Consider the following 18742-nt stretch of genomic DNA (forward strand, 5'->3'; position numbering starts at 1 on the left):
CCGCAAGCTCCTGTCCAACCTGATAATGCCCCCTGTAGACCAGGAGTCGCAAGGAGACTTATTTCCTGAAATCTGGAATTAACCATGTCCTCTCTTTATATTTTGATAGAAACATCTGTGATGACGTCTGTTCAGATAACTCTAGTAATACATACACTGAATGTTTTTCTCTATAATAATGACTTCAGTGAAGGAAACATGATCAGTTAAATATAAAAATATGACTGTAAATAAATTAACTATATAAATAATTACAAACATGGATTTAAGGAATTGTGTTTTGACATGAAAATGCTTACATTGTTCCTCTTTCTAACAGGAAATGCAAATCATATTTACTTTTTGGATAAGAATGATGAATTTCAATTAAAAGGACCAGACAATCCTGGGGATGGCCCTGTTGTCTGGAAATGGAAACCACACTCAGGACAAGAATTCCAGCGGTTGGTTACTTTACAGAAATGGAGTTCGGGCTGGTGGGCCGCAAAATGGAGCGATCACTTTCCATACAGAGACTTGTTAGGACAGGATCCTGGTGGTACCATTAATCTGAGAATTAGAAATCCCACATTTAAATTTGCGGGATCGTTTATCTTGACTCAAACACAGCCGAGTAATACAATCTTGAAACAATATGAAATATTTGGGATCAAAGGTGAGTGGGACAAAATTTAGAAAAAGGTTAATTAAAACGATTCTCCATAAATAATTTCATATGTAATGATGAGAGATTGCCAGGATCATGTGAGATTTAGATCACCCAGTTCAGAGAGCAGCTCTCATTAAAACAACCAGGGGAAAGATTTTGTTCATTGTTTCTCCTGAAATGGTAAACATGAGTAAAAATGTTTCGATAATTCTACTTCAAATAGCAAACCGAGGAATCTGCCCCTCAGAGAGTATTATGGTCTGTACACTGGTGCACACTCTGTAAGGTGTTCTGAATTCTGTTACTATACCAATAGGTCACTTGTAGTAATAGGCCTCAGCACTGTGAGACAGGTATATGATTGGCCAGTATCACGGCTCCTGATTGCTGTCCAGTGAACCTGTTAGATGTGTCACTTGATGGAGATTGCAGAGGATGTCGAGTGTCCCCGTGGAACTTGTGCTCTTTAGTATTCTTTAGTGTAAATAAACCAATGATTTAACAACTCCAGGAAAGCAGGGTGTTATATGGAAGAGAAATATAGATATGCTGGTGGGAAATTTTAAAACAAGTGGGTTTGGGTCGGCTGGGAGTTTACAGAGTTAAATATCTGAATTCCGGCCCCAATCCTCCTCCAACCTGCTCACTTCCAGTTTTAATGGCGATGGGGTGGGGGATAGGCAGCCAACTGGATACAGTGGCATAATGGTTATGTTACTGGACTAGTAATCCAGAGTCCTGGACTCATGATCCTGAGACAAGAGTTCAAATCCCACCATCCTTTTAACTGCCCTCTGTAATGGCTGAGCAAGCTTCTCAGTTGTATTCAAGAAGTTTGGCTCACCACCACTTACTTGAGGGCAATTAAGAATGGGCAATAAATGCTAACCATGGCAGCGACGTCCACATCACTTGAATGAATACATTTTTTAAAAATCGTTTGCAGGAGGTGGGTTGGCACTTTAAATATGATAATGAGGTTGGGTGCCTCATAGTGATCCACCATTGTGAATGGGGGGATTACCCAGGCCTCGGGGAATCCGCCAGCAAAAGAGTGACGAGGAATCCTGGATGCAGGAGGTAAGTGCCTTTCCACTCACTTGTTGGATGCAGCGTTTCTGCCTCACCAACCACCCCCGATCGGACACTTCCCCGGCACTTCCGATCTCCCCCCAAACATCTCTTCCCGAGGCCATCAACAATCCCTGCATGAGGCCTCCGAGCCCACCTTCAACCTTCCGACCTCCCCTCCGGCCTTCTGTCGCTCCTCCGGTATCCAGTCCAGGCTCTGGTCGTCTGACTTCCCCCCCGACCCCACCTCCAGCCTTCATATCCTCTTCCGTTCTCCAATAGCCTCTCTGACTTTCTGACTGCCCCCGGTCTCCGATGCCTCCACTAATTCCTCCCTCCTCTCTGCAGCCTGGTGCCGCAGGCCTACACGTTCGACAGCCTCTTCTTCTGGCTGGCTGTGAGCAGGGAACAGAGATTCAAAATGTTAATCGGGCACTGCCAGTAAATTCATCCCCCATACTCTCTACCTACCTCCAAATTCAAATTTCAGCCAATGGTTCAACTCAAAATGATTTTAAAACTGTTATGTTATGTAAACCTGTAAATACCATGTCTAACCACCAGAGGGCTTATCCCCTGGAGTCCCAAGTGATCCCACAACCCTTGGGAGCACAGGTACTTAAGGAGGCCTCACGGGCTGGAAAGGCATTCTGAGATCTGTAATAAAGGATTATGGTCACACCTTACTTTGAGCTTGCAGTAGCTAGTCTGACTCTTTATTCAAAACATAACAACTGGCGACGAGATACAGATGACGAACCCCACCACAACAATGTAGAGACCCATGGGCATCGTGGAGAAATTTCCGGAGGGAGATGAATGGGAAACTTTGGAGGATGATTCGACCAATACGTTGTGGCCAACGAGCTGGAAGAAGAAGCGAACGCTGCTAAACGAAGGGCAATCCTCCTGACCGTTTGCGGGGCACCAACATATGTCCTCATGAAAAATCTGCACGCTCCAGTGAAACCCACAGACAAGTTGCATGATGAGTTATGCACACTGGTCCGGGAGCATCTTAACCCGAAGGAAAGCATGCTGATGGCGAGGTACAAGAGGTCTGAAGGCCAGGAAGTGGCGAACTACGTCGCTGAGCTAAGGCGCCTTGCAGGACATTGCGAATTGGAAGGACACGTGGAGCACATGTTCAGGGAATTCTTTGTACTTGGCACTGGCCATGAAGTAATCCTTCGCAAACTTTTGACTGTAGTGACCGCAACCTTGAGTAAAGCCAAAGCGATAGCCCAGGCGTTTATCGCCACCAGTGACAATACCCGCTATCAAAGGCAGACGACCTATTTGCGATGCTGGCGGGAGAGAAAATGTTCACAAAGCTGGATTTGACCTCGGCCTACATGACGCAGGAGCTGGAGGAATCATCGAAAGGCCTAACCTGCAGCAACATGCATAAAGGTCTCTTCATTTACAACAAATGCCCGTTTGCGATTCGATCGGCCGTGGCGATATTCCAGAGCAACATGGAAAGCTTGCTGAAGTCTGTCCCGCGCACCGTGGTCTTCCAGGATGACATCTTGGTTACAGGTCGGGACACCATCGAGCACCTGCAGAAGCTGGAGGAGGTTCTTAGTCGGCTTAATCATGTGGGGCTCAGGCTAAAATGCTCAAAGTGCATTTTCCTGGCGTCTGAAGTGGAGTTCCTGGGGAGAAGAATCGTGGTGGACAGCTTCAGGCTCACTGATTCAAAGACGGAGGAAATCAAGAACACAACGAGACCACAGAACGTGACGGAGCTGGGGTCGTTTCTAGGACTCCTGAACTATTTTGGTAACTTCTTACCGGGTCTTAGCACATTGTTTGAACCCCTGCATTCATTACTGCGTAAAGGAGATGAATGGGCATGGGGTAAAAGCCAAGAGAATGCCTTTGAGAAAGCTAGGAAGCTGTTGTGTTCAAACAAATTGCTTGTGCTTCACGATCCATGTAAGCGTTTGGTACTAGCATGTGATGCGTCATCATACGGGGTTGGTTGTGTATTGCAACAAGCTAATGAATTGAGGAAATTGAAACTGGTTGCTTATGCATCCAGAAGTCTGTCTAAGACTGAGAGGGCCTACAGTATGATCGAAAAAGAAGCTTTAGCGTGTGTTTACAGGGTAAAGAAAATGCATCAATATCTGGTCGGGCTCAAATTTGAATTGGAAACCTACCATAAGCCGCTTATATCCCTCTTTTCTGAAAGCAAGGGGATAAACATGAATGCATCGGCCCGCATCCAGAGATGGGTGCTCACGTTGTCTGCATACAACGATGCTATCTGCCACAGGCCAGGCACAGAAAACTGTGCTGATGCTCTCAGTCGGCTGCTAATGCCCACCACCGGGGTGGGGATGACACAGGCTGCAGATTTAGTTATGGTAATGGAAGCATTCGAGAGTGAGCAATCACCTGTTACCGCCTGACAGATTAGAACTTTTACGAGCCAGGAGCCCCTACTGTCCTTAGTAATAAACTGTGTGCTTCACGGGAGTTGGTCTAGTGTCCCGTTAAAGATGCAAGAAGAAATAAAGCCATATCAGCGGCGTAGAGATGAAATGTCTATACAGGCAGACTGCCTCCTGTGGGGTAATTGGGTAGTGGTGCAAAAAAAGGGCAGGAACACCTTCGTTAGTGATCTCCACAGCACCCAACCAGGCATCGTTATGGTGAAAGCGATTGCCAGATTTTACGTGTGGTGGCCCGGTATCGATGCAGACTTAGAGTCCTGCGTGTACAAATGTAATACATGTTCACAGTTAAGCAATGCACCCAGAGAGGCACCACTATGTTTAAGGTCCTGGCCCTCCAAACCGTGGTCCAGGGTCCATGTCGACTATGCAGGACCATTCTTGGGAAAAATGTTCTTAGTGATTGTAGATGCGTACTCCAAATGGATTGAATGTGTGATAATGTCGGCAAGCACGTCCGCTGCCACCATTGAAAGCTTATGAGCCATGTTTGCCATGCACGGTCTGCCCGATGTCCTTGTAAGTGACAATGAGCAGGGCTCTACCAGTGCCGAGTTCAAGGAGTTTATGACCCGCAATGGGATCAAACATATCACATCTGCCCCGTTTAAACCAGCGTCCAATGGTCAGGCAGAATGAACAGTTCAAACAATCAATTGAAAAGGGTAACTAAAGTCTCACTACAGACTCAGTTATCCCGAGTCCTGCTTAGTTATTGCATGAGACGCCACTCGCTCACTGGCGTCCCTTCCGCTGAGCTGTTCATGAAAAGGGCACTCAAGACGGCTCTCGTTAGTCCACCCTGATCGACACGAACAGGTAGAGAGCAGGCGGCTTCAACAGAATACATATCATGATCGCGCAAATGTGTCACGTGAAATTGAGATAAAAAGATCCTGTATTTGAACGATGGACAAGGTCCCAAGTGGCTTCCTGGCACTGTTTTGGCCAAAGAGGGGAGTAGGGTGTTTGTGGTCAAACTCTCAAATGGACTCACCTGCAGGAAACATTTGGACCAAACCAAACTCAGATTTCCGGACTATCCAGAATAACCCACAATAGACTCTACCTTTTTTGACCCTCCAATACACACACAAGTGGCAACCGACCCAGTGGTTGACCACAAGGCAGAACCCATCACCCTCAGCAACCCAGCAGGACTCACCACCCCAGCAGCCCAGCAAGGACAGCTGCGTAACAGCCCAGCGAGGGTCCAGCAAAAGACTCACCAGAACCAGCATTTGCACCGAGACGATTAACCAGGGAAAGGAAGGCCCCAGATCGACTCACATTTTAAATAGTTACACTACTGACTTTGGTGGGGGGGAACGGGGGGAGTGTTATTATGTATGTAAACCTGTAAATACCATGTCTAACCACCAGAGGGCTTATCCCCTGGAGTCCCAAGGGATCCGACAATCCTTTGGGAGCACCTGTATATAAGGAGATCTCACAGGCTGGAGTTGCACTCTGAGATCTGTAATAAAGGACTACGGTCACATTTACTTTGATCTTTCAGTATCTAGTCTGACTCTTTATTCAAGACATAGCAAAAACCTTTAGCATAAATACATCAAAATCTTTAGTTTGTGCCAACCAGGATGTTGCTGCACTTCCTGGTTGGTTAATGTGTTTCACATCTGAATGAGGCTAAAGTCACTGTCAAATGAATTTGCAACAAAATATAATCCAATCCTGAAATGTTGTAGTGGCAAAAATATGGACCATTGTTCCTGAGGTGTTGGCCAAAATGCACCAGAATGAGTTGGCCATAATAGAAAGTCAACTCATTTACATTTTTAGTTGCACTAATGATACATAATGCGTGGTATACAGGAAATGCCAATGGGTCGGGCATCAGTGTGTTGGGTGCCAGCAGCTAAGGGATGCCATCATTTATTTGGCCTTGCATTGGAAATAAAGGGCTGGTTATTGCCAGGGTCAGCAGGCATGATCGGTGGCGGGTAGGATGGGAACATGGTTTTCATCCTCAGCGGTTCGGGACCCTGCTGTGAACCCGCCGCCACACGCCTTTCCCAAATGCCAGTTTTGTCAATGTGGTGGAGAGCGAGGCAATTAAAATCAGCAGTGGCTTGTTTACAGCCACTGATCAATGGGTTTTTTCCCAGCATTTTGGGTTTCGACAGGTTGCCCACCGATTTCCCGCTGTGCCCAGACCTTGTCTGTGAAGCTGAGGCGGGAGGTCAGTGGCCATTGAATCAGATGATGAGTTGACAGCTTCAAGTGTCAAGTCACAGCTCCCAGCTGATTGAGAAATGTTCCCTTAACCACTAGCTTCCCTAAACTGCATTTCCACTACAGATTCACGATGTTTCACATCTTAACACAAGCCTCCATTCAGTCTGACCTCATTACCTTTGCCACCATTGACAGATCGCTTTTGACATCTATACTTCACCTCCATCTATTCCATCAGCATGGGTACCCTTGAAACTCTCTCACCTTGGTCCTCAGAATCCCACCACGATCAGTCCCAACCCCAGCATCACCAGACATACCAGCATCACCAGACACACCAGCATCACCAGACACACCAGCATCACCAGACACACCAGCATCACCAGACATACCAGCATCACCAGACACACCAGCATCACCAGACACACCAGCATCACCAGACACACCAGCATCACCAGCATCACCAGCATCACCAGGCACACCAGCATCACCAGGCACACCAGCATCACCAGACACACCAGCATCACCAGACACACCAGCATCACCAGGCACACCAGCATCACCAGACACACCAGCATCACCACACACGCCAGCATCACCAGGCACACCAGCATCACCAGGCACACCAGCATCACCAGACACACCAGCATCACCAGGCACACCAGCATCACCACACACGCCAGCATCACCAGGCACACCAGCATCACCAGGCACACCAGCATCATCAGACACACCAGCATCACCAGACACACCAGCATCACCAGACACACCAGCATCACCAGGCACACCAGCATCACCAGACACGCCAGCATCACCAGACACACCAGCATCACCAGACACACCAGCATCACCAGGCACACCAGCATCACCAGACACACCAGCATCACCAGACACACCAGCATCACCAGACACACCAACATCACCAGGCACACCAGCATCACCAGACACACCAGCATCACCAGACACACCAGCATCACCACACATGCCAGCATCACCAGACACACCAGCATCACCAGGCACACCAGCATCACCAGACACACCAGCATCACCAGACACGCCAGCATCAACACACACGCCAGCATCACCAGGCACACCAGCATCACCAGACACACCAGCATCACCAGACACACCAGCATCACCAGGCACACCAGCATCACCACACACGCCAGCATCACCAGGCACACCAGCATCACCAGACACACCAGCATCACCAGGCACACCAGCATCACCAGACACACCAGCATCACCACACACGCCAGCATCACCAGGCACACCAGCATCACCAGACACACGAGCATCACCAGACACACCAGTATCACGAGGCACACCAGCATCACCACACACGCCAGCATCACCAGGCACACCAGCATCACCAGGCACACCAGCATCACCAGACACACCAGCATCACCAGACACACCAACATCACCAGACACACCAGCATCACCAGGCACACCAGCATCACCAGACACACCAGCATCACCACACACGCCAGCATCACCAGACACACCAGCATCACCAGACACACCAGCATCACCAGACACACCAGCATCACCAGACACACCAACATCACCAGACACACCAGCATCACCAGACACACCAGCATCACCAGACACACCAACATCACCAGACACACCAGCATCACCAGACACACCAGCATCACCAGACACACCAACATCACCAGACACACCAGCATCACCAGACACACCAACATCACCAGACACACCAGCATCACCAGGCACACCAGCATCACCAGACACACCAGCATCACCACACACGCCAGCATCACCAGACACACCAGCATCACCAGACACACCAGCATCACCAGACACACCAGCATCACCAGACACACCAACATCACCAGACACACCAGCATCACCAGGCACACCAGCATCACCAGACACACCAGCAGCATTATCTTCTTCATCATCATCATAGGCAATCCCTCGAATGAGGATGACTTGCTTCAACACCCCAAGAGATGAATTCATAAATCCAGCAGCACCAATAATCTTCACTGCAATCACAGGATGCTGCACAGGACTCAGGCCATCAGCACCTGACCACATTTCTGCCCGGGAGGTCAGGGATGGCCTCACTGTGGCCAGATTTACTTCACTTGATGCTTTGTACCCTGGCTGCCACATGATGTGCCAAGTTGGCACCACCCCAACCGAACACCATAAAGCATTCCTACAATGCCCAAGCCATTCCATTCACAGTCAGCACCATTCTGGGGGGTACCGTTATGCCTCACCAGTCATTGCAACTCACTAAGCCACCAGTTTTCTGGCCTGGCATTTAAAATAAAGTTCCAGTTGACGATTTGATTCTTACTTGCCATGTTCTAGGTGAGACTGAAAGTCAGGGTGGGCATTTTTAGAACAAGCTTCTCCTGAAATTCCATTCCTCATGGACGCTCAAAGATTGGAACCCTGCTCAAGTACAGTTTGAGAGCCAACTCATTTAAATAACTTCAGGGACAGGTAACGACTTTTGATGTGGATTTTGTGCACATGCCACGACCTACACAAAATCTTATTGATCTGTTTTTCACAGTTGAATCAAGTCCACAGAGAGCTGTGGTGGGCAGTGACGTTACACTCAGCTGTTCCATCTCCAAACTCTCAGATACAGTCAGTCTTCAATGGAAACAGAGGGACTCATCTCAGCAGAACAGGAGGAACACTGATCAGATCCGACTAAATAACACAGTCTATCTGATAGTCAGACATGTTGCAGTGGAGGATCAGGAGTTGTATGCATGTGAAGTGCAGGAAAATGGATCCATTATGCGCACTGGAAAAGCAGCTTTTACTGTGTCCCAATGTAAGTGCAGTTACCTCACAGTAGATATTAAGAGTTACTAATATAAAACTATTACATATAAAGTGGAGTCATACATGTCAACCATCAGCACTTCCTGCTTACAGTCAGCATGTGGGGGCCTGGTGCACATATCAGCATTGAACAAAAAACTGGCCTCTCTCCCCTCAATGCCACTTCTAACCCAGTTCTGCTGCTATTTGAAGTGATTCCAGCTGCTGCATACTCTCGGCTTCAAATAAACATTGAGCTGGGAGCAGGACTAAGGGAAGAGGGAAGGGCAGGGAATCAATGGCCATGAACGGGAGAGGGAAGGATGGAAATGATGGGAATGTAGAGGAGAGATGGTGGGCAGAGGGAAATGACAGGCTGGGAGTGGGGCTTTGGGGGAGGAAGAGGGGAAAAGCTGAGACTGGCACTTTGGAGCAGAAGATAAGAATTTGTATTTGTGTGAAGTGTAGAAAAAGTATTCTGTTATTAAAACAGCATCAAAACTATTGCTGTGGATCAGGGTAAGTCCAGAACTACCTTATAGTAGATATTAAATAGTTATTGAAATAACACTGTTACACACTGTTACAGGGAGCACAGAGACAACATATGCTTTCACTACAGACTGCGACCTTATTTTCTCTTTGGAACATTGGTGTAAATAGAACATTGCTACACAGTGGGCAAATATCAACAACCAGGTGTTGATGGATCAGACAATAAATAGCTAAATGGTTGAAGGTGGACAGAAACATTCTCAAACAGCTCAACATTTACCAAAACACAGAGACAATTATTTTCTAAATATGGTTCACTTTACTCACTGCAAGGGCACAGCATTAAAGTCCAGCACAGAATATCTACTCAGTGTTCACTCGCTGCAGAATACCTAGCCTGTGATCTGCTCTTGCAACCATGGTATTTATGTGGCTGTTCCAGTTTCTGGTCAATGCTGACCCCCAGGGTATTGATGGTGGGAGAATCGATGATGCTAATGTCATTGAATGTTAAGGGGAGGTGGTTAGACTCTCTCTTGTCAGAGATAGTCATTGATTGGCACCAATGTGGTGCAAATGTTACTTACAATTTATCAGCCCAAGCTTGAATGTTGCCTCGGTCTTGCTGCATGTGGTACAGACTGATTCATTATCTGAGGAGTTGCGAGTGGAACTGAACACTGTGCAATCACCAGAGAACATTCCCACTAATGACCTTATGATGGAAGGACAATCATTGATAAAGAAGCTAAAATGGTTGGACCTAGGACACTGCCCTTAGAAACTCAATCAAATGAAGTCATGATGATGAAAATACAAGTATTTTTCTATAATTGTGGCCGGTAATTATTCTGGCTTTTCTCCGCACCTCAGCAATTGTAAAATTCTAACACGCTGTTCTCTGTCTCTATTGCAGATTTATATCGCAAGGGTTACATACTTTATCGGTCAGGCACAGATCACAGTGAACTCCACCTGAATTGCAATGCTTATTATGATTATTACGGTGGCACTAATAACACTGCTGCATGGACCTGGAGGTCACATCATCTTCAAAATCAGAAGGAAAAAATAGCATCTGCTTCAAAATCTAAGCCTATCGATGTAAACAAGACCTACTTTGGGAGTCGACTGGTGCCCACAGTGGAATATTATAATGGTGATAAGTTCAATGTGAGGATTGTCCCTGTACTGTTTGACGATGCAGGAGCTTACACATGTTCTCTAGGATCACATAATTATGTGACGATTAAACTAATCACAGTTAAAGGTAAGAGACAGAATGTTGCCACTGTTTTCAATGATAAAGTCTTTGTTTAAAATCTAAATGATTTTCCTGTTTCCACAGTCACAGCTGAACCATCTGATGCAGTGACTGAGGGAGGCACCGTTACCCTGACCTGCTCTGTCTCTGATGTCACTGAATCAATGAGACTTGTTTGGATCAATAGTGATGGCAAATCTGTTGCAGAGAAAATATTGAATGGACGGAATGGGGAAGAGAAATCACTGAGACTGATTCTTCAGAAAGCTGACAGAGACAGAGGGAACTGGATATGTGCTTTGTTTTATCAAAACCGGCCCCAGGTTTTAGTCCCGTACTATCTGGAGCCCAGTGGTAAGTGACTCAGGGTTTGTTCTTTAATCATATAATCTCGCTAGAAAATTCTTGTCAGTTATTGTTCTTGTTGCCAGGAGTAACCCCTCCTTTATATCCTGTGTGTGAGGCTCTACAGTGATGTAGAGCCTCAGGAAATCGACCCCGAGATAACTCAGCACAGCCTGGGATCGAGCTTGGAACTTTCCTGGTCTGTGTGTCTCAACTACGCTCTTGGTAAACTCACTGAGACACTGACACCATTTTTTTGTGACAACAAAGTGCTGCAGAAGCCGTTTGTTTCGTTTTCAGAACCAGAATCAATCAGAATGCCGAGACAGAATACCCAAAAAATCACAGCAACAAATAATTCCCAGCTGCAAACATTGCAATTGAAAGTCTCCACTCTTCAGGATCAGAGAAACTCTTCTTCTCTGTCTGTCTCCACTGATCCTGGAAACATCTGTGTCACTTCACTTTTTAAAAATTCATTCACAGGATGTGGCCATCACTGGCAAGGCCAGCATTTATTGTTCAATCCTAATTGCCCTTGTGAAGATGATGGTGAGCCGCCTTCTTGAATCGCTGCAGTCCGTGTGGTGATGGTATTCCCACAGTGCTGTCAGGGCGGGAGTTCCAGGATATTGACCCAGTGACGATGAAGGAACGGCGATAGATTTCCAAGTCACAGTGGTGTGTGACTTGGAGGGGAACTTGGAGGTGGTAACATTTCCAAGCACCTGCTGACCTTGTATTCTTGGTGGTAGAGGTCGCAGGTTTGGGAGGTGCTGTCAAAGTTAAATCAAAATTAAATAAACAAAATTCAAAAATTCTAACTTAGGCCAAGTGCATTGTGAGTGCAAAAGCAGGAAACTCGAGGCTGCAAATCCACTGGCCCTCATTATAATATATGTAAATTACCTCTTTGGGAACTCCACAGGCACAGTGTGGGAAGGGGAAAAATGATCAAGGGCATTCATGGGGATTAACTTTGGAGTGGATTTGAAAAGAAAACATTTTCTTCCCCATTTCGCTGTCAAAATTCATTACACTGGGAGTGTAGAATTATCGCATTTGCTCTCACAGTCAGTGAGCATTGGTTGGGAGGTCCCCTTCAGGTCCAAATCAGTTCACTTGTGCAGCCTTCTGTAAGCAGATATAGAAGAGACATTTTCTGGAATTGGGAAAAGCAGAGGCAATGCCACCCTAGAGCCAAGCCTAACTTCCACCGTTTGTGAGTCTGTAAACACGCAGTATGCAGATATCTTGTGTTGGCAGCATGCTCGGTTGCACAGTGTTTCTGTGTATTTGGAAAGTGGGTGAACAGTTGCCAGAGAGCTGTGCATTTTCCCACCTTAGTGTGCCATCAAGCTTGCAATGAAGTGCTGTTAGCCTGTGTTGGAAGATAAGATTGTAAAAGGAGGCAAATTGTGAGCTGACTTACCTTAGCAACCCTTGGGTGATCAGCAAGCGTCTTCCTCATCTACTCCTAAGATCACTAAACAGTGTGTAAGATGGGGGGTAGGAGGGAGCAGAGGAGCCAGAGGCTGCCTTGATTTTCGACCAAAACATCCATGAACTCTTTGGGCTGGAAATAGGCTAGCCTTGCGCCCATTTTTTCGGTGATATTTCGCTGTTTTTGGCGGAGAAATGTGATCAGGTAAATTGACCAAAATCTTGCATGCCGGCAGTTTTGGAATAATGCCGTCGTGCGAGACAAAAAAACACTCTATGGCTTAAAATTGGCTGTTCGGTGCACCCGTATTCTGGGTGAAAAAAGCACTCGAGAAAAGCCTGCGTTGCAGTTCCAGAAACAGGGTTAAGTATGAAGATCTGCAAAAAAGATAAGTTAAAGTTGATATTTTCAATTTTTTTTGCAGTGATTACTTAGTGAAGAGTCTTGTGAATGTTTTGTGATTTTTTATTTTATTGTTTTTTGTGATTTTTTTTTTATTTGTGTTTTTCTCCCTCTGAGGGCCTGTTTTTTTTAGCAGTAATCAGCCTCAGACTAAATTTGGCGAGGATCGCGGTTTCTGCCATGAATCCTCGTGCAACAGCAATTTTTACCGCTGAGCGAATTATTTTGCCAATTTTAAGTCTTTAAAAAATGGCGGTGTGATTCGTGGTTTTTTTGGTGAAAAATGCTGAAGAAATATCGTTCCCACCAAAAGACCAATTTCTGTCCCCAAGCATTAGTTATCAATGATCACAATGGAGGCTGTGGGAAGGGAGGTCTGGAGAGATGGTATGTGGTGGAGGAGGAGAGTTTGTAGTGGGCCAGCCTGACCCTGGAGTGTTCGGGATATTTGGTCACAGGGCGATGTCAGGAAATGGTCCAGAATGTGATCCTCATGAAATGGAGGGTAAGAAAGTCCACTTAAAGTTCTGGATCTTTCCTTTGCCCTGGTTACATAAACAGACTCAGGGCCCAAAATTCCACATTGCTGTTTGTGGCGTTATTTCCGATAAACAGCCGTCTTTTTAGTCCGAAATAACGCCAAAAAATAAGGCCGAAGTTTCGCCAAAATTATTTTTCATTTTAGAGTAGCGCAGAAATAGCTGTTTTTTTAGAATGGAGCTCATTTTTTTCGGCATAAAAATGACACCCGTTCTGCGCATGCCCAAGCCTTTAGGTTTCCACGGTAACGCGAGGCACAATGGGAGTGAATGAGCTGTCTCTCTCCGGTTCCTGGGCATGGGCAGAAGGAAATGTGGGCTAAGGGCTGCTTTTATTTAATTTTGTAGATGGAGTTTCACTCTGTAGCTAACCCGTGCTGTACCTGCCCTGGAAGTGTTTTGATGCTGAAATGTGAACTCCCCATCCGAGCCCCCAGACTCTGTCAACGACTCGCAAATGGCCCGCCAAACCTGCCCCTATCCCTGACCAAATAGTCCACCACACCAGCCCTTATCTTGGCCAAATGGCCCACCACACCTGCCCCTATCACTGGTCAAATAGCCTACTGCACCTGCCCCTATCACTGGTCAAATAGCCCACCGCACCTGCCCCTTTCCCTGGCCAAACGGCCCACCGCACCCGCCCCTATCCTTGACCAAATTGTCCGCCGCACCCGCCCCTTTCCCTGGACAAATGGCCCACCGCACCCATCCCGATCCCTAGCCAAATGGTCCACCACACCCGCCCCTATCTCTGGCCAAATGGTCCACTGCAGTCCTCCCTATCCCTGGCCAATTGGCCCACCGCACCTGCCCCTATCCCTGGCCAAATGGCCCATTACACCCGCCCCTAACCCGGGTCAAATAGCCCACCGCACCCATCCCGATCCCTAGCCAAACGGCCCACCGCACCTGCCCCTATCCCTGGCCAAATGGCCCATTGCACCTGCCCCTAACCCGGGTCAAATAGCCCACCGCACCTGCCCCTATCCCAGGCCAAATGGTCCACCGCATCTGCCCCTATCCCTGGCCAAATGGCCCATTACACCCGCCCCTATCCCAGGCCAAATGGTCCACCGCATCTGCCCCTATCCCTGGCCAAATGGCCCACTGCACCCGCCCCTATCCCTGGCCAAATAGCCCACTGCACCTGCCCCTATCCCGGGCTAAATGGCCCACTGCACCCGCCCCTATCCCCGGCCAAACCGCCAGAGGAATCAGTTGCCTTCAGTCCCTGTTGAGATGTGAATTGGTATAGGAAGGATTAAACTGTATCAACACAACGACATAGCACAACTGATGCCATCAGCTACATACAGAATGATTTTGAAGTGTCAGTGTTTTATCACAGTCAATATTAAGTCCAAAAACTAAAATAACTTTCTTTTATAATGAAGTAAACCAAAGATAATATTGCATCACTACATTCAATAGGAACATAATAAATACAGATCATCACAACAAATCAATCCTAAGCTCCATGGTAATGGCTGAGGACCACCCAGTTAACTCCGCTTTCGATCGGACTCCAACTTGGTAAGGCAAGGTTTTAAAAAGTGGTCCTTAACGCCATCCTTAAAAAAGTCTTATTGGCGAAACTCACAAAAAACGGGCAAAAATGGTGTTATGAGTGGGTTTGACCCTGAGTGACAGCAGAAAAATGATACTTAAAAAAACCAGCCATTATCTGCTAAGTATGGCGTTATACCATTGCCAAAACTAGCAAAATTGGCCCATCAGTCAGCGAGAGTTCGTCATTGAGGAGGAGGCAGAGCGGGTGTTCGGGGAGCCCGACAAGAGGCCCATCAGTCGACAGGAGTTCGTCGTCCAGAAGGAGGCGGAGCGGGTGTCCAGGGAGTCCAGCTGCAGCAGGGAGAGAAGGCAAAAAAGAATGTAGAAAGAAATAGAAGGGTGACGTCACAGCCAAGGGGGTAAGTGATTAGTTGATGATTAGTGAGTAGTTTTTCTTTTTCTTTTCTTTATCAGTAAGTAACCTTTTAGCATTGTTGTTGTCAAATTAAGTTAATCGAAGGGTTTATTCATGGCAAGAGAGATCGGGAACATGTTATGCTCCTCCTGTGCTATGTGGGAAGTCAGGGAAGCTTCCAATGTCCCTGACAACTACATGTGCGGGAAGTGCATCCGCCTGCAGCACCTGACAGACCGCATTGTGACACTGGAGCTGCAGGTGGATTTACTCTGGAGCATTCGCGATGTTGAGGATGTCGTGAATAGCATGTTTAGTGAGTTGGCCACACCGAATGCAAAGGGTACACAGCCAGATAGGGGGTGGTTGACCAATAGGAAGAACAGTGAAAGGAAGGTAGTGCAGGGGTCCCCTGCGGTCATCCCCCTGCAAAACAGATACACCGTTTTGGGTACTGTTGAGGGGAATGACTCATCAGGGGAGAGCAGCAGCAGCCAAGTTCATTGCACCATGGGTGGCTCTGCTGCACAGGAGGGCAGGAAAAAGAGTGGGAGAGCTTTAGTGGTAGGTGATTCTATTGTAAGTGGAATAGATAGATGTTTCTGCGGCCGCAACCGAGCCTCTGTGGTGCAAGGGTCAAGGATGTCTCGCAGCGGATGCAGGACATTTTGAAGACGGAGGGTGAACAGCCAGTTGTCGTGGTGCATATAGGTACCAACGATATAGGAATGAGGTCCTACAAGACGAATCTAGGGAGCTAGGAGCTAAATTAAAAAGTAGGACCTCGAAAGTAGTAATCTCAGGATTGCTACCAGTGCCACGTGCTAGTCAGAGTACAAATCGCAGGATAGCTCAGATGAGGATGTGGCTTGAGGAGTGGTGCAGAAGGGAGGGATTCAAATACCTAGGACATTGGAACCGGTTCTGGGGGAGGTAAGACCAGTACAAACCGGACAGTCTGCACCTGGGCAGGACCGGAACCAATGTCCTCGGGGGAGTGTTTGCTCGTGCTGTTGGAGAGGGGTTAAACTAATATGGCAGGGGGATGGGAAACCTATGCAGGGAGACAGAGGGAAGTAGAATGGGGTCAGAAGCAAAAGTTAGAAAGAAAAAAAGTAAAAGTGGAGGGCAGTGAAACCCAAGGCAAAAAGCAAACAGGGCCGCATTACAGCAAAATTCTATAGGGGCATAATGTGTTAAAAAGACAAGCCTGAAGGCTCTGTGCCTCAATGCGAGGAGTACTCGGAATAAGGTGGACAAATTAACTATGCAGATAGTAGTTAACGGATATGATGTACTTGGCATCACGGAGACATGGCTCCAGGGTGACCAAGGCTGGGAACTCAATGTCCAGGGGTATTCAACATTTAGGAAGGATAGACAGAAAAGAAAAGGAGGTGGGATGGCATTGCCGGTTAAAGTGGAAATTAATGCAATAGTAAGGAAGGACATTAGCCTGGAGGACGTGGAATTGGTATGGGTGGAACTACGAAATAGCAAATGGCAGAAAACGCTAGTGGGAGTTGTGTGCACACCATCAAACAATAGTAGTGAGGTTGGGGACAGCGTCAAACAAGAAATTAGGGATGTGTGCAATAAAGATACAACAGTTATCATGGGCGACTTTAATCTATATATTGATTGGGCTAACCAAACTGGTAGCAATGCGGTGGAGGAGCATTTCCTGGAGTGTATTAGGGATGGTTTTCCAGACCAATATGTCGAGGAACCAACTAGAGGGCTGGCCATCCTAGACTGGATGATGTGTAATGAGAAAGGACTAATTAGTAATCTTGTTGTGCGAGGCCCCTTGGAGAAGAGTGACCATAATATGGTAAAATTCTTTATTAAGATGGAGAGTGACACAGTTAATTCAGAGACTCAGGTCCTGAACTTAAGGAAAGGTAATTTCGATGGTATGAGAAGTGAATTGGCTAGAATAAACTGGCGAGTGATACTTAAAGGGTTGATGGTGGATCGGCAATGGCAAACATTTAAACATCACATGGATGAACTTCAACAATTATATATCCCTGTCTGGAGTAAAAATAAAATGGGGAAGGTGGCTCAACCATGGCTAACAAGGGAAATTAAGGAAAGTGTTAAATCCAAGGAAGAGGCATGTAAATTGGCAAGAAAAAGCAGCAAACCTGAGGACTGGGAGAAATTTAGAATTGAGCAGAGGAGCACAAAGGGTTTAATTAGGAGGGGGAAAATAGCATATGAGAGGAAGTTTGCTGGGAACATAAAAAATCACTGCAAAAGCTTCTGTAGATATGTGAACAGAAAAAGATGAGTGAAAACAAATGTAGGTCCGTTGCAGTCAGATTCAGGTGAATTTTTCATGGGGAACAAAGAAATGGTGGACCTGTTAAACAAATACTTTGGTTCTGTCTTCACGAAGGAAGACACAAATAACCTTCCGGAAATACTAGGGGACCAAGGTTCTAGTGAGAAGGAGGAAATGAAGAAAATCCTTATTAGGCTGGAAATTGTGTTTGGGAAATTGATGGGATTGAAGGCCGATAAATCCCTGGGGCCTGATAGTGTGCATCCCAGAGTACTAGAAATAGTAGATGCATTGGTGATCATTTTCTAACAGTCTATCGAATCTGGATCAGTTCCTATGGACTGGAGGGTAGTTAATATTGCACCACTTTTTAAGAAAGGAGGGAGAGAGAAAATGGGTAATTATAGAACGGTTAGCCTGAGATCAGTAGTGGGGAAAATGTTGGAATCAATTATTAAAGATGAAATAAAAACACATTTGAAAAGCAGTGACGGGATTGGTCCAAGTCAGCATGGATTTATGAATGGGAAATCCTGCTTGACAAATCTTCAAGTATTTTTTGAGGATGTAACTGGTAGAGTGGTCAAGGGAAAACCAGTGGATGTGGTGTATTTGGACTTTTAAAAGGCTTTTGACAAGGTCCCACACAAGAGATTGTTGTCCAAAATTAAAGAACATGGTATTGGGGGTAATGTACTGATCTGGATAGAGAACTGGTTGGCAGATAGGGCACAGAGAGTCGGGATAAACGGGTCCTTTTCAGAATGGCAAGCAGTGACGAATGGGGTGCCGCAGGGCTCAGTGCTGGGATCCAGCTCTTTACAATATACATTAA

General features: G+C 46.6%; 1 protein-coding gene across 1 annotated transcript in view; it reads left to right on the top strand.

The window, feature by feature from the left end:
• Window positions 1-325: 325 nt before the first annotated feature.
• The window catches only part of LOC139262019 (uncharacterized), a 99463-nt gene continuing 81046 nt past the window's right edge, over window positions 326-18742 (top strand). The window contains exons 1-4 of the mRNA XM_070877183.1: window positions 326-655; window positions 8942-9211; window positions 10613-10966; window positions 11045-11314. Of these exons, the coding sequence (XP_070733284.1) occupies window positions 9175-9211; window positions 10613-10966; window positions 11045-11314 (661 nt within the window). The 5' untranslated portion in view covers window positions 326-655; window positions 8942-9174. The remainder of the gene's footprint in view (window positions 656-8941; window positions 9212-10612; window positions 10967-11044; window positions 11315-18742) is intronic.

The sequence above is a fragment of the Pristiophorus japonicus genome, chromosome 4 (genome assembly GCF_044704955.1).
Source record: "Pristiophorus japonicus isolate sPriJap1 chromosome 4, sPriJap1.hap1, whole genome shotgun sequence".
Taxonomy (NCBI): Eukaryota; Metazoa; Chordata; class Chondrichthyes; family Pristiophoridae; genus Pristiophorus; species Pristiophorus japonicus.